Genomic DNA, 14,443 nt, shown 5'->3' with positions numbered 1-14,443 from the left:
TTGCGGTAAGTGGGATATTCTATCTTAGTTACAGCATGTGGGATCCAGTTCCCTGACAAGGATTGAACCCAGGCCCCCTGCACTGGGAGGGTGGAGTCCTAGCCACTGGACCACCAGGGAAGTCCCTATTATGAAGTTTTTAATTATCCATCTCGATGACTACAATTTCAAAAGATAATACAGATACTGATTTAAGCTATGCTTTTATTTGAACATTATATCCTCTAGCACAGCCCCAATTAAGCTGTCCTGAGTTAGTCATCCTACCTGGCCTGATGTCAACTTGAAGGAATATCTGACATAATATCTTCTCTAATCAACTTTTTTTTTCTCGCAACTTCATACACATTGATGCTTGTTCCCCTTCTTGTCTTTTGAAGAAAATTCTACTTCAGAAAATTTCTCAGCACATATCTTTTTACACTATTTTCACTCAACTCTTGCTGCTAAAATTTAACTCTCTCCTCTATTTTACCCCTTTTTAAGTCTCCAAATACCCTAAACTTATGTGGCAAATGGTAACAGCAGTAGTAACGTTATGCTGGTATCAAAGTAAAGAACATTCATAGACTTGATGTTATACAATAACAACTCAATATAATCCATCTCTAAAGTCCCTGGAAATCACCAGAAGGCTCTTTCACATTTCCAAAAGAAAAATAAAGTATCTGCTCCCTAATTAAACATAGACTTATTCAAGCACTAGCACTAAAAATAAATAAAATGTTGTTCCTAGTCTGTATTAATCTTTAGCATATTTATTAGTATTTCAATGTTTCCTCCTTACTATTTTTCACAGCAAAAATATAGAATTTCACTTGTTAGGCTAAGTAGGCTTTGAGGGGCTAGCACAGAAACCTAAACCTACTTTGTAACATTTCTATGGGGAGAAATGTTCTAGGTTCTATACAGCTGCTGCTGCTGCTGCTAAGTCACTTCAGTCATGTCTGACTCTGTGTGACCCCATAGATGGCAGCCCACCAGGCTCCTCCGTCCCTGGGATTCTCCAGGCAAGAACACTAGAGTGGGTTGCCATTTCCTTCTCCAATGCATGAAAGTGAAAAATGAAAGTGAAGTGGCTAAATTTGAGAGCTCAACCTATTTGGACTTTAGAAACTTCCTATGTTCTACATAAAGAAAACTTACTACACATACTTGTCTATTTTAAAAGATTTGTTTTCAGAAGCCTGAGGTTGGCTGCACTGTGACATTGTAATCAGTATTTATTCCATATGCTTTGGCACATAATTTAGTTCTGGTCAAGACCAAAGACACAGCTGAGTAAGAGAGGGAGTTGGCACATAATTTAGTTCTGGTCAAGACCAAAGACACAGCTGAGTAAGAGAGGGAGTTGATACTAGGACCTGTCAACAGATTTATTCAAGCAGTCTTTTCAGATCTACTCCAGCTTGCCTGGAGTTAATGGAATTCATATAACCTCCCTGGAGCAAACAGAAACCCTGAGAGTGCCTGAGGATCTAAAAGAACCTGATAGGAATCCTCTACTTCAAGGACAACCTAGAAAAACACTAATTCCATCCACTGAAACTGAAGTCCAGAACTTGACTTGCCCAGAAGATGATCATCCACTAGCTACCCTTGTTTTATCAGTGCTATACTTCGCTCTATTAGCGAACTAGCAGGGACAACAGCAATTTGTTTTTGTAAGTCTTATCATCTTTTCATAGAAATGCAATTATATTTTATACTTTCACCTACAGTTTATTCATAAAAGTTGAAAGGTCTTTGAACAAAGGTATAATTAAACTGACACAAAGAAATGCATAAGGTTACAAGTAAAACACCATTTTTGAAGTTATATATACAAACCTGAATATTCCATGACCTCCTCAGGGGATTTGCCCTCCACCTCTCGAGCTATATTATCAATGTCATCTCTTCCATATTTCTCATTAGCTTTAATGAACTGATTGAAATCTCGCTTAGTCCAGTTTGTGAATCCCTGTGAACAAGAAAGCAAGCATCATCAATAGAGGTTAAATTAACAAATCCAAATATTGTTCTATTTAGTTCTATACAACAATACATTAAAAACAGTTCAAAAGACTTAAAATTTTTCTTCTTATAAAATCCCAGTTTTATGTTGGAATCAAAAGTTGAATAGTGTTATTGCAAAAATAACTGCTTTTCTATCATAAAGAGAATATATTTCCCTCTAAGTACTAAAAACTGATTTATAGTTCCAAGATATTATATAGTTTTTAACTCCGTATTTTATAGATGCCTACTACATTAAAATACAAATGCATAAAATAAAAATGCTAATATAAATGCTGAAGTCCTGGATATTCCAGTACTTCATTTTTTTCACAGACATGTTCCCATGTAAATTAAGAAAAAAATTGTTGATGCTTTAAATCAAAAAAATACATAAAGAAAAAAAGACTGAAGAAAAATTTTTATAACTCTTTACATCATTCCAAACTACTATGAATAAATAATTTCTGTTCAAAATTATATTCATAAATAAGATTTCTATAAACGGTGTTATTGGGCCCACTCAATTTCTTTCCCAAAAGAGAACAGTTTGACCAATCAGTGTTTTCAGTCTCTTTGGTATTTATTAGCATGTCTCTGAAGTCACAAGACTAAATTTCTGTCTTCCATTCCTCATGCCCCAACCCACATAAATGTGATAACCTCAACAAAGCAAAACTCTATCCTTAACCTCTAGTTGATAAAGTTTTCTGCCACATTTTGTTCCTTTGTACTCCTGTGATTTTTTGAAAGATTAATTATTTAGGGCAGTAGAGAAAAATGACTAAAAATGACTTCAAGTACTAAGAGGGACAAAAAATTGATTTTGTTTCTAATTACAAACAAAAGCAATTTCTCACTTGAGATTGTATGTTCACAATATGTTGTACATTTACAATATACTGCAAGCCAGGGAACATTCTAAGACCATAACTTTATTTTTGTGTTCAGGAAATAAATTTTGAAAATAAAACATGAATATTTAAATATTTTATTTTATTCTATGGTAAGTCCTAATATGATGGGGAAACAGTGTCAGACTTTATTCTTTTGGGCTCCAAAATCACTGCAGATGGTGACTGCAGCCATGAAATTAAAAGACGTTTACTCCTTGGAAGGAAAGTTATGACCAACCTAGATAGCATATTCAAAAGCAGAGACATTACTTTGCCAACAAAGGTCCGTCTAGTCAAGCCTATGGTTTTTCCAGTGGTCATGTATGGATGTGAGAATTGGACTGTGAAGAAAGCTGAGCACCAAAGAATTGATGCTTTTGAACTGTGGTGTTGGGGAAGACTCTTGAGAGTCCCTTGGACTGCAAGGAGATCCAACCAGTCCATTCTAAAGGAGATCAGTCCTGGGTGTTCTTTGGAAGGACTGATGCTAAAGCTGAAACTCCAATACTTTGGCCACCTCATGCGAAGAGCTGACTCACTGGAAAAGACTCTGATGCTGGGAGGGATTGGGGGCAGGAGGAGAAGGGGACAACAGAGGATGAGATGGTTGGATGGCATCACCGACTCAATGGACATGAGTTTGAGTAAATTCTGAGAGTTGGTGATGGGCAGGGAGGCCTGGCGTGCTGCGATTCATGGGATCGCAAAGAGTCGGACACGACTGAGCGACTGAACTGAACTGAACTGAAGTCCTAATATTTAGCCAGTCGCAATTACATTTTCCAACTGAACTTTATGACTTCCAGGCATTTGGCTCAGAAACTTATGAATGTAATTTGTAAAAATTCATTCAATAAAATTACATGTTATAACAAAGAAAAGACCTATATAAAAATAATATATAAATATAAAAATGAACTTTCAGTAATTAATATGGAAAATTTCCTAGCACTGTGTTTTGCATATTGCTCAAAAAATCTGTTGAATAATAAATCTTTCTGGCTCTTTTCTATACTAAGGTAGAACACATTTTTATTTATTATTTTGTAAGTACCTTTTGCACTGTAATTCTTTTTATCTTCTACAGATTATTTTGGAAGTTATGTCACTCATAAAACTCATTAAAGCAACAATGACCAGAAAGCATCAATATATTGTTCAAATGAAAATGTTTATATTTAATTATTAGTAAATATAAATATTATTTAAATATTTAATAACTTTTAACTATACAATAAGTATCTTTAAAAGTTTCAGAAATTTCTCACCATTGTATTAAAATTCTTTTCAAGAAAGGATATGAGGCATTTTGAGGATTATGAAGTCATTCCATAAATAAAAGATTAGTAGAGTATAATTTCAGAAGACAGCTCATAATCAATAAAATAAATATTTTAAGAATATGCTAGTAATTATTGTCTATCAGGATTCATATGTGGGTTAAGTGACTTTAGTATAATTGATAAAATGTATGTCTTATTTCTAATAATTGACACATATTTTTCATTTATGTATCTTTTAGTATTTCCAAAACTGTTTTATATAAGAGATTAAAAAATAGGGATTGTTGATCTAAATATATGTCTACACTATGGCCCTGTGCTTTGCTGGTGTGTCTGATCAGGGTACCAGGCCCATACAATAAAAAAATAAGTGTGATCTATATTTTCTTTTCTTCTACTGGTTGACTAAAAGTATTTCAATCACTTAAAATATTTTACTTGTGTGAGAAGTTTTTCTTTTTCTTCAGTCTCTTCTGGTGTAAGAGGTTCAGCTCCATCAATCTTTTTTTGTTCCTCTCTTTGAGCAACAGCTGGATTTGGGATATCAGGATTCCTTGGGACCTAAAGATCGAGAGATGTGTTATGAGTAAACTGTTGAGAAAAATTAATTAAGGGTATGCATACTTGTATCAATATGTAGAGTTATTTCAACAGTAAATTATCATACCATGACACATGATCCTCTCCACATTTCTCCTACCATGATATTACCAAAGTAAAATTGTTCTTAAATGTGCCATGTGGTATTTTATAGTTAAAAACCCATTGCTAAATGCCACATTATATTCTAGATTTAATCATACTGTGGAACGAAAAAAATCCCTATGATATTATTAATACATGGTAATAATATCATTATCCCCAACACCAACATTATACAATAAAACCTCAAGCCCAGAAACAAAGTTTGGTAGTACGGAAAGAGTCCATATTCACCTGGCAATATAGACCAGGGTATAGAAGTAGCAATGCACCTGAAGACTGCATCCAATGCTCTGATCAGTTCAGCGTGCAAAAAGAAAAGAGTGCTTTTACTGCCTGCCAGGGTATGGAGAGATAGACCATCTTCACATAAAATGCAAAGACTGAAAGAATTGACAGAATAAAGAAGAAGCAAAAAAAAAGAGAGAGAGAGAAAGAAAGAGACTATATATATATATATATATATAAGAGGGAAGGGATAAGCAAAGCACACAAACAGCTGCGATGGGACCTGCAGTCAAGGGAAAAAGACTACAGCAGCCGTGACCAACAAAAAGTGTAGTGTATACTATACATCTCTGCATAGTATAGAGAATTGCAATACACTGACAACTGAGAAGAAGAGAGCTCAAGTTCAAAAGACTGAGGACAGAAGCTCAGCTCTACAAGGAAGCAAGCAGTCAGCCATCATCTGTATGTCAAAAATGTAGCCCCAGGGGCCTCAGTGTGGCCCCATGAACACAGACAACCCATATAGTTCAGCAGTATGGAGCAGCATTCACTGTATGGAGTGATAAACTAAGTTACTCAGCGCAAAGCCTCACATCATTTTTAAGTGCATCTGCAGTGACAATGCAGCACATTGATTTAGGAGGGCAGGTATATAACATATATAGTACATTATTTTTAGCATTCCATTAAATATGGCAAGAACAGGATTGATGGTAAGCCTTCCACTGTTTCGAATGCACACCTATCATAAATGACTCATCCTCCAGGGGTATCAGATAGTCACGGTTTTACTGTGATGTAATTTTAAATGCATATTAGGGTATATCTCTCTAATCATTATACATATTTCATAGCATTTCAACCACAGGGTTGTAACTTAAATGTTTTTACAAACTATTGTATCCAGTAGTTGTTTAAATATGAAACCTACTAACTGGGCATTAAAAAGAAATACTGAAGGACCTTCCTGATGTGCTTCCAATGCAGAGGGCACAAGTTTGATCCCCTGTCAGGGAACCAAGATCCCACATGCATGCTGTGGCCAAAAGAAAAATTTTTTAAGACATACTGAAAAAACAGATTCATTTGTAATCATCAGTACGAGACAATCAAATTAGTAAGTACTGACTAAATGTCTGTTTTATCCATAGCACTATGACAGGTGTTCACTGGAATATAAAAAGCAGCCAACACGGTCCTTGCCTACATAAGGAGCTCACAACCTAGTTGTGGAATTCTGAGCTGTACTCTAAGAATTCTAAAGATCTGGGGAGATGGAAAAGAGAGAAAGAATATTCTAGGCTGGAGCAGTAAAGCAAAAACAGTGACGGTAAAAACCAGAAGGAGCATATATGGAGTTTATGTTGAGAAGGGATAAGAAACAAGGCCAGGTGGAGACAGAATTAGAAGGCCTTCTCAAACCACACAGTAGGCAACAACAAGCCACCGGAGATTACAAGGGAGTAGTGTTATATTACCTGTAAACCTTGTGCTGGATGGACTGAAGTAGGGAAGCAACTAGAGGCAAGAGAACCAGCTAAACTAACCTAGAAATGAGGTATGGTCACCTGGCCTAGGATGATAGCAAATGGAAATGAAAAGGAAGCTGTAAATTAAAAATGAAGTGTAGTCCAGTGATATGTACGGTTTAACATAACTTTTTTCAATAGCTAAATCCCACTGTTAGATTACCGGCACACCAGCAATTTCACTCTGAACTGTTACAAAGACTTTTAGGAGAATGCTTACAACAGCTTTACTTACAAGAGCCAAAATCCAGAAAACAGTCCAGATGTCCGTCAACAAGAGACTAGATAAGCAAATTGTGCTATTTCCTTACAATGGGATAGTACTCAGCAATAAAAAAGAATGAACCATTGATAATGAGACAACATGGATGAATCTCAAAAACATTATGCTAAGTGAAAGAAGCCTTACAAATATTATATGATTCCATTTCTGTGAAACTCTAGAACAAAAAACCTGATCTACGGAGGAAAATAATATCAGAACAGTGAGTTTGTCTGGGGAGTGGGTTTGGGAATTGACTGGAAAGATGCACTTTCTGGTGGACAGTAATGTTCTATATTTTTGTAGGGACTTCAGTCATGTGGGCATACCATTTGTCAAAATTCATCAAATGATACACAAGATTTATATATTTCAATGTATATAAATTTTATCTTAAAAATCAAATAAATATTGAACTCTGGCTAATGATATGCATATTGAAGTGCTTTATATCTGTAACTTAGAAATGCATTAAAAAATAAGGATATTCATTTGATAGAAAGCTGGAGAAATGGTTAAATAGGTGATAAAGCAAATACAGTAAGATGTAAATTGGAGAATATATGTGGTGTTCACTGTATAATTATTTCAACATTTTTCTATATTTGAAATTTTTTCATAATAAAATGTTGAAAAAATTACAGACACAGCTTTAAAAGTTTAACAGACCCTTTAAATTGCTGATGAAGTTACTTTGGCCTCAAATTTTAATTTTAATTGAGGAAAATCTATTTAATCTTAAGATATTGCTCTACCAAATAGCTTCAAACTTTGCATATGCAAAAACCCTTACTTTAACAACAAATTTCACAAATACCTCATTTTTATGATAGAAAATGGATAATATACCCACACAAAATAAACTGCTTATTCCTGTGTAGATATTCCCCAATACTAAAAATTCATCCCTTGAATTTTAATAAAGGCAAAATCAGAATATTACATTATACCCATTAAATTTTAGGATCCACTGCTCACATTTTTAATATAGCAAAACTTGAGAATGACATTTAATTTTACATTTACTATTTTAATTCTAAAAGTTACTCAAAAATAGCTGCTAGAATTTTTTAATTAGAAATGACTCAAATTTCCTAAATTCCTGTATCTCCTACAAATAATCTACTTCTTAATATTTATTATTTTTAAAAGGTATTCATTTTTCACCTCATGAGGTTTTATGAGCACTAAGCTTCCCTCGATCTCAAAGTGCTATAAAAGAATTAAATAGACAAATTATAGGCCAAAAGACTAAACAGATACCTAGATAGTATCTCAAGTACTCACATTGTATATATCTCACTGATGGTCCCCAGCAACACTTAACATACAAGAAGTTATCTTTCAAGAAAACAGCTCAATTATGATTTAGATTTCTAGTCAGATTGTAAGGAATTTGTGATTAAGAGCTATGTTCCATGGAAAAGTGAAAAACTTTTTGGAGGGTCATTTTTCTTAGGAGTTTCAGCAAGCATCTCATAGAAATATGGAGTACAGAATTAAATGTGACAACACACAAAATGAAAGTAGTAACCTGAAATCAACTCACGTATTTTAGTTCTACCACAGCACAACAGGTGGCCCACAATGACACATTACCAAAACTCACAAAGATCATAGAACTTCCTGCATTTGTCAAATGTTTATATCCACTTCTAAAGAATTTTTTTTTTACTGAAGATATATGTTAGAATGTTCTACAGCCTTCTTCAGCTTCTACTACGGCAAAACTCTTTCACTGTAGGTCTTTAGACTCCATGGGACTTCTGGATACTCTGGATTTTTAAAATTCTGCAATTGAAATTTCAATTCAGTCACCTTCTTCCGACAGAAAGGTTTTAGTGAACAAGTAATTAAAAGCATTAGGGTAACTCCTTTAAGTCACAAGAGCAATGAAGCTTCTGAATATGTTTAACTTGGAACAAGGTCAAAACTTAGACAGCAGGGAAAACTGGCACATAATACACAGCTCTCCACCAAGTGGTGAGAGTAAAACAACTACTTCTCTCAGCTTCAAATAAAACAAAACTCTTCAATTCCAGATCTTATTATCAACAATACTGCTGTGACTTTGTCAAGCTGAGTATGGAGCGGAAAAAAACACAATAGGAAATAAAAATGCAAATAAGCAGGCCTTGGAGAAAAATGCTATTTACCAACTGCTTCAAACCTACTGAGTCCCTCACTAGCTCCACCCCAAGTCACTACAGAACGTGACTGTGGGGACTCAAAATGGGCAAAATGGAACCATGCACCACAGTGCCCCCAGCTTCACACAGAACCTGTAATCCCTGGGCTAACAATCATTTAAGCAAAAAAAAAGGGAGAGAGGAGTCCCTTTTTGAGAGTTTAACTATGTACAGAGTATCAGGAAACTCCATTACGACGGTCCCGTTTATCTGAGAACAAACTATTGCTCCATTCACTTTTGTGGCTTGGGTTGAGTTTTCTGGAGGTTTAGTAGGGGAAAAAAAATCAATGCTATATATCCTTGAGAAGATATGCCCAACACTTATCAATACCACATCGTCCTTAACAGGAAGCTTTTGCAGATGATTAACATGCCATGCTCATCTGTCCATACAGTCGGCCCTCTGTATCTGTGGGTTCTGCATCCGTGGATTCAAGCAACCTCAGATTAAAAAAATATTCGGGAAAAAAAATTCCAGAAAGTTCCAAAGAGCAAAATGTGAATTGGTTTTGGCTGCATGCAGGTAACTATTTACATAGCATTCACATTGTATTTATACCTATTTACATAGCAATTACATTGGATTAGGTATTGTAAGTAATACAGACATGATGCAAAATATATGGTCACATTTGCATAGGTTACATGCAAATCCTACACCATTTTATTAAAGAGACTTGAGCATCCACGGATTGTGGTACCTGTGGGGGCTTCTGGAACCGATGCCCCCCAGATACTGAGGGACAACTGTACTCAAACACAAGATCCACCCAATTAAAGCACCCACCTTAGCTCAGGTCTGTAGCCCCTGGTAAAGAATGGAAGAGACAAGGTTCAGAAAGAACCAACATCCAGAATATTTTCTTCTTTGTTTTGTAAATCCTCAGCTAAGTATGCATATGGAGGACCAAGGGAAGTCTTAAGACAATACAAAGGAAATCCCAGATGGGGCTGAGGAGAGTTTGGGACTAGGAGTGGAGTGCCAGGGGATCATTCTCCTTCCACCTCCAACCCACCACCACACTCCCAGCCACCTCCATCTTTTCATCTTCACACTGTGGCAGCTTCCTGGCTGGGTTTCCCTGGAGAAACTCACCATTCTCTGTATTGCAGCCAGAGTGGTTTTTAAAAATGTAAAGCTGATCATACTCTACCTCTTATAAGTGGTTTGACCTTGAGCAAATTACTCAGGGCAAATTACTCAACCTCTCTATGCCTCAGTTTCCCCATCTGTAAAATAGGTATATAGTTCCAGGGCTCTTCTGAGAAGGATGAACTAATCATTTTAAACTGAGGAGAGTAAGCAACACAAGTAAGGACTAAATAAGCATCTGCTGTTATTATTGCATCACCCACCTACCCCTCTGCCTTAAAAAAACATCTCAAAGGCTTTCTTTTGCTCTAAAGTTCCACCTAATTAATATGACCTATAATTAATGTTCAATGCTCCACATGATCCAACTCAACCCACTCATCTGTCATTCTCCTTCTCACCACTCCCCAGCAACACTGGGGAGTGTTTCTAAAGGGGCACTCTTCCTTCCTACAACACCTCTGTACCTGTGGCTCCCCAACCTAGCGTTTATCTTCCACACTTCACTTGGCTAATTCCTATGCATCTCTCTGATCTCAGCTTTAATGCTGATCCTTAGAGACCACCTCCCTGCCCTCCCAGTCCACGTTAGATACCCACGTTATGCTCCCTCGTAGCACCCTTTATAAGCACTGAAACCAAAGAAAGTTACTACTCTGTGCTTTCAGCGTAATGTCTTCCTCTCCCATTAAAATGTTAAGTACCATGTGTGAGGAACCCCCTTGTCTTATTCACCAGTTTATCCTCAGAGCTTGGCATAGAATCTGGCACAGGGGAGCACTCGATGAATATGTCTTAAATGAAAAACAGCTCTCCTTTCACTCACACTCCCTTTCTTGTCACTTCTCTCCAGGAGGTGAGGAACAGAACACAGGAAGGTGCCATAGCATGGATTCCACGCCCTTCCCTCTCATCACTCATCCCTTTCCTCTCTTCTCTCATCTTCCTCCCTATCACCCTTTAAAAGCTGTACTTTCATTCCTCTCTCTTCTAAAGTTTCCTCTCTCCTCCATCTCCTTCCAGCTGGCCACTGCCCAACTGTTCATGTAAGACCCCCAACCCCTAACCAGAATTGCCTGTAATGACAGGCACTGTTTACATTAAAACCAGAGCTGTGGTGAGAATGTGGTGGGCACTATATTATCACAGGGAACAGAATTTCAGTATCTCCAAAGAAGGAGTATAAACAGCTATATTAACAGAGGTGATTTTTTTATTGCTGCTACTTGACTACCACTTGGCTCACCTCCCAAACAACATGTCAAACCACTGTAAACACAGTCCTTATTTAGGGCTGCAGAAAGAAGCAGAGTTATGTCACATGCAGAAATAGCCCCGAATGTCTGAGTGGTAAGAGCATAGCATTAGACTGCTTAGAACCTGTGTTTGAGACCAGCACCTTTGGCAACTCTGTTAGCTACCTGACCTTAAATAAGTCATTTAACCTCTCCAAACTTGTTTCCTCACCTATTATATAGAGGTGATAACAAAACCTATCTCATAGCATTTCTTAGAAATCAAATGAAGTGGTAAAGCATTATCCAATTATCAGATGTTCTACACAGATATTTGGTTGATTACTAACTGAGGTCTAACATTTCAATTTGATTTTCCTCTCAAGTCTCACTAATAACAGTCAATAAAAGTAACAGAAAATAATGATCTAAAATGTTTAATAATCCCTAGTGGGATCATGTATATATATGCTTACCTCATAAAATCTTATTCACTACTTTATTAATTTTACTATTTTTATTTTACATTTTGAACCTATAATTTGCCTGTTTCTTCAAACGTATCACTGTTTTCACTTTCTTTGAAGCTGGTTTTATGCCTGATCTGATGTTCAACCATGAGTACTTTACTCTTCTACAACTTCCTAAGAAGGATTTTATCCAGTCCTGCTGGTTAAATACATTCAAATTTAATCACATTTCCCTAACCAGATTATAACTAGCCACTTTATTTATAAATGTTTACATTTATATTCACCCTAACTTTCTTGTTCCTATTTATATATACATTTCCACTTACATTCACCTTAAGTTTCTTATCCCTATTTAAATATATCTAAACTTTGGTACATAAACAGCAAGCAAAACTTTTCTGTTCTATTTCAAAAGACAGTGCTCTAACTCTGGACAAATAGTAGAAACATTCCAGAGAGTCATTCAGTTCCAAAATATGAACTAACTTATAAATATCTTATATATATGTATGGAGCTCTTCTAGGCACATGACAGTTACTAATCAAAATAATTGGTCATAGTTCCATTTATGATAAAGATTCACAATAAATTTTAAAACACAGTTTCAAATTCATAAAACAAAAATCTTTATAAAATTATTATTAGTGTTAATATCTGCATAATTTTGTTCATACTATTGATTATTATACCTTTGGTCATCTCTTTCCATTCACTAAGAAGCCAATTTCAACATATAGAAAATAGCCTGGAATGCTTAATCTCTCAATGTGATAGCTTTAGTATCACAAACTTTAAATTTCACTCACTGTAAATAGGTTCCTATCTACCCATATAAATAAGAAATTTGAATTCCAAAAGATCATTTTTAAATTCCACAATTCACTATCATATTTATCATTATTTTAACACCTAAGTGAACATAATCTACTAACCACCACCGGGGCTTCTATCAATCTATGAGCAATCAACAAGAAAACATTATTTCTTGGTCATTTTGAGGAAAATAATCAAAAATTTCTTATCATCTACCATACATTCACTTCTATCTAAATACATACCTATTACTTATTCTACATATTCTTTGAGCACTTGAACACTAGCATTATTAAAATAAAATGAAATTTTAATATTTTTAAATATTTTTAAAATATTAGAAAATTCTCCATTAATCTCATTTAGTGATGATCTCACTAGTGACTGGGTAGTTTGATACTTTACTTCTAGTAAAAACCTTCTCTTTGGTTTTAAAAACACCACTATTTTTATTTACTCTTAGGTTCTCTCACATTAAAATGGAACACTTTCTAGTCTAGCTTAATACATTACATTAGCTTAAAAGATTATATTGTGCTAATCTAAAAAACTGAAAAATTACCTTATAGCCTATTGTCTTCCTATAATAAAGGATTTCCTTTTCAAGGAGCTCAAATAAACGTGGTGGGAAAAATTGAAAATCCTGAACATTTGGCTGTTTTGGAGGTCGTGGAGCCTGTGGGGGAAAAAATGCATTACACACATATTTGTTTCAGTTCATGAAGTGAACTTATCTTTTATTATTTCTTTTATACATAGAAAAATAAATACAATGGAATCCATTCATAAGGCTGGGGCATATCAAGTACTTTTCTGTACTGTTATATTTTAGAGACTAAGATTTAGTACTAATATAAGTAAATCTGAATCAGAGACCATGCTACAAGAGAATTCTGCTATAGGACGTGAAACCTGGCCTCATACTGCTTTACCTTTGGAACCTTGGGCTCACTAACACGTAAAGCCTCTCTGAAGTAGGCATCCACAGCATAGTTTGCTTTGCGTTCTCGTTTGGGAGGTTCAATCCATTCCACCATTCCAAGCTGTACACAAAAACAAGAATGCAGAGTTTAATTACTCCAAATTGTTTTATAAATATCCAGTACATCAAGGCTGTAGAAGTGCGAGAAAACCAAAGCATTAGGAAGAATCAAAACTTGCTTTATAAAACTCTCAATGGAAGAGATACATGCACCCCCAAAAGAATCTGAAAAAATAACTAAATTACTATGCTGTACACTTGAAACTAACACGATATTGTAAATCAATTATACTTCAAAACAAAGCGTTTTTAAGTCACAGCTATACATCCCAAATTCCAAAACCTCATTCTATATAGCAAGTTCAGGTGCAAAGATGGTTTTGGTTTTTTTTTTTTTAAGTATGTTTGAAGCTTGCTGCTGCTGCTAAGTCACTTCAGTCGTGTCCGACTCTGTGTGACCCCATAGACGGCAGCCCACCAGGCTCCCTTGTCCCTGGGATTCTCCAGGCAAAAACACTGGAGTGGGTTGCCATTTCCTTGTCCAATGCATGCAAGTGAAAAGTGAAACTGAAGTTGCTCAGTCGTGTCCGACTCTTAGCGACCCCATGGACTGCAGCCTACCCGGCTCCTCTGTCCATGGGGTTTTCCAAGCAAGAGTACTGGAGTGGGGTGCCATTGCCTTCTGAAGCTTAGCTCTTCCTTATTAGTAATTGAGAAGAATTTGTACAATCTGGTTAATATTTTATGTCAAAAT

General features: G+C 35.7%; 1 protein-coding gene across 7 annotated transcripts in view; it reads right to left on the bottom strand.

The window, feature by feature from the left end:
- The window catches only part of SMARCA1 (SNF2 related chromatin remodeling ATPase 1), a 73,035-nt gene that overhangs the window by 15,756 nt on the left and 42,836 nt on the right, over positions 1–14,443 (bottom strand). For all 7 annotated transcript variants that reach the window (XM_086387215.1, XM_086387214.1, XM_086387216.1 and 4 more), the window contains 4 exons: positions 13,640–13,750; positions 13,270–13,383; positions 4,616–4,738; positions 1,831–1,963 (listed from right to left, as the gene is read on the bottom strand). In XM_086387215.1, the coding sequence (XP_086243341.1) occupies positions 1,831–1,963; positions 4,616–4,738; positions 13,270–13,383; positions 13,640–13,750 (481 nt within the window). The remainder of the gene's footprint in view (positions 1–1,830; positions 1,964–4,615; positions 4,739–13,269; positions 13,384–13,639; positions 13,751–14,443) is intronic.

The sequence above is a fragment of the Bos grunniens genome, chromosome X (genome assembly GCF_055505025.1).
Source record: "Bos grunniens cultivar Pamir isolate PY7600 chromosome X, Bosgru_T2T1.0, whole genome shotgun sequence".
Lineage (NCBI taxonomy): Eukaryota > Metazoa > Chordata > Mammalia > Artiodactyla > Bovidae > Bos > Bos grunniens.
The sequence above is the reverse complement of the archived record's forward strand: the minus strand, read 5'-3'. Positions and strand labels throughout refer to the sequence as shown.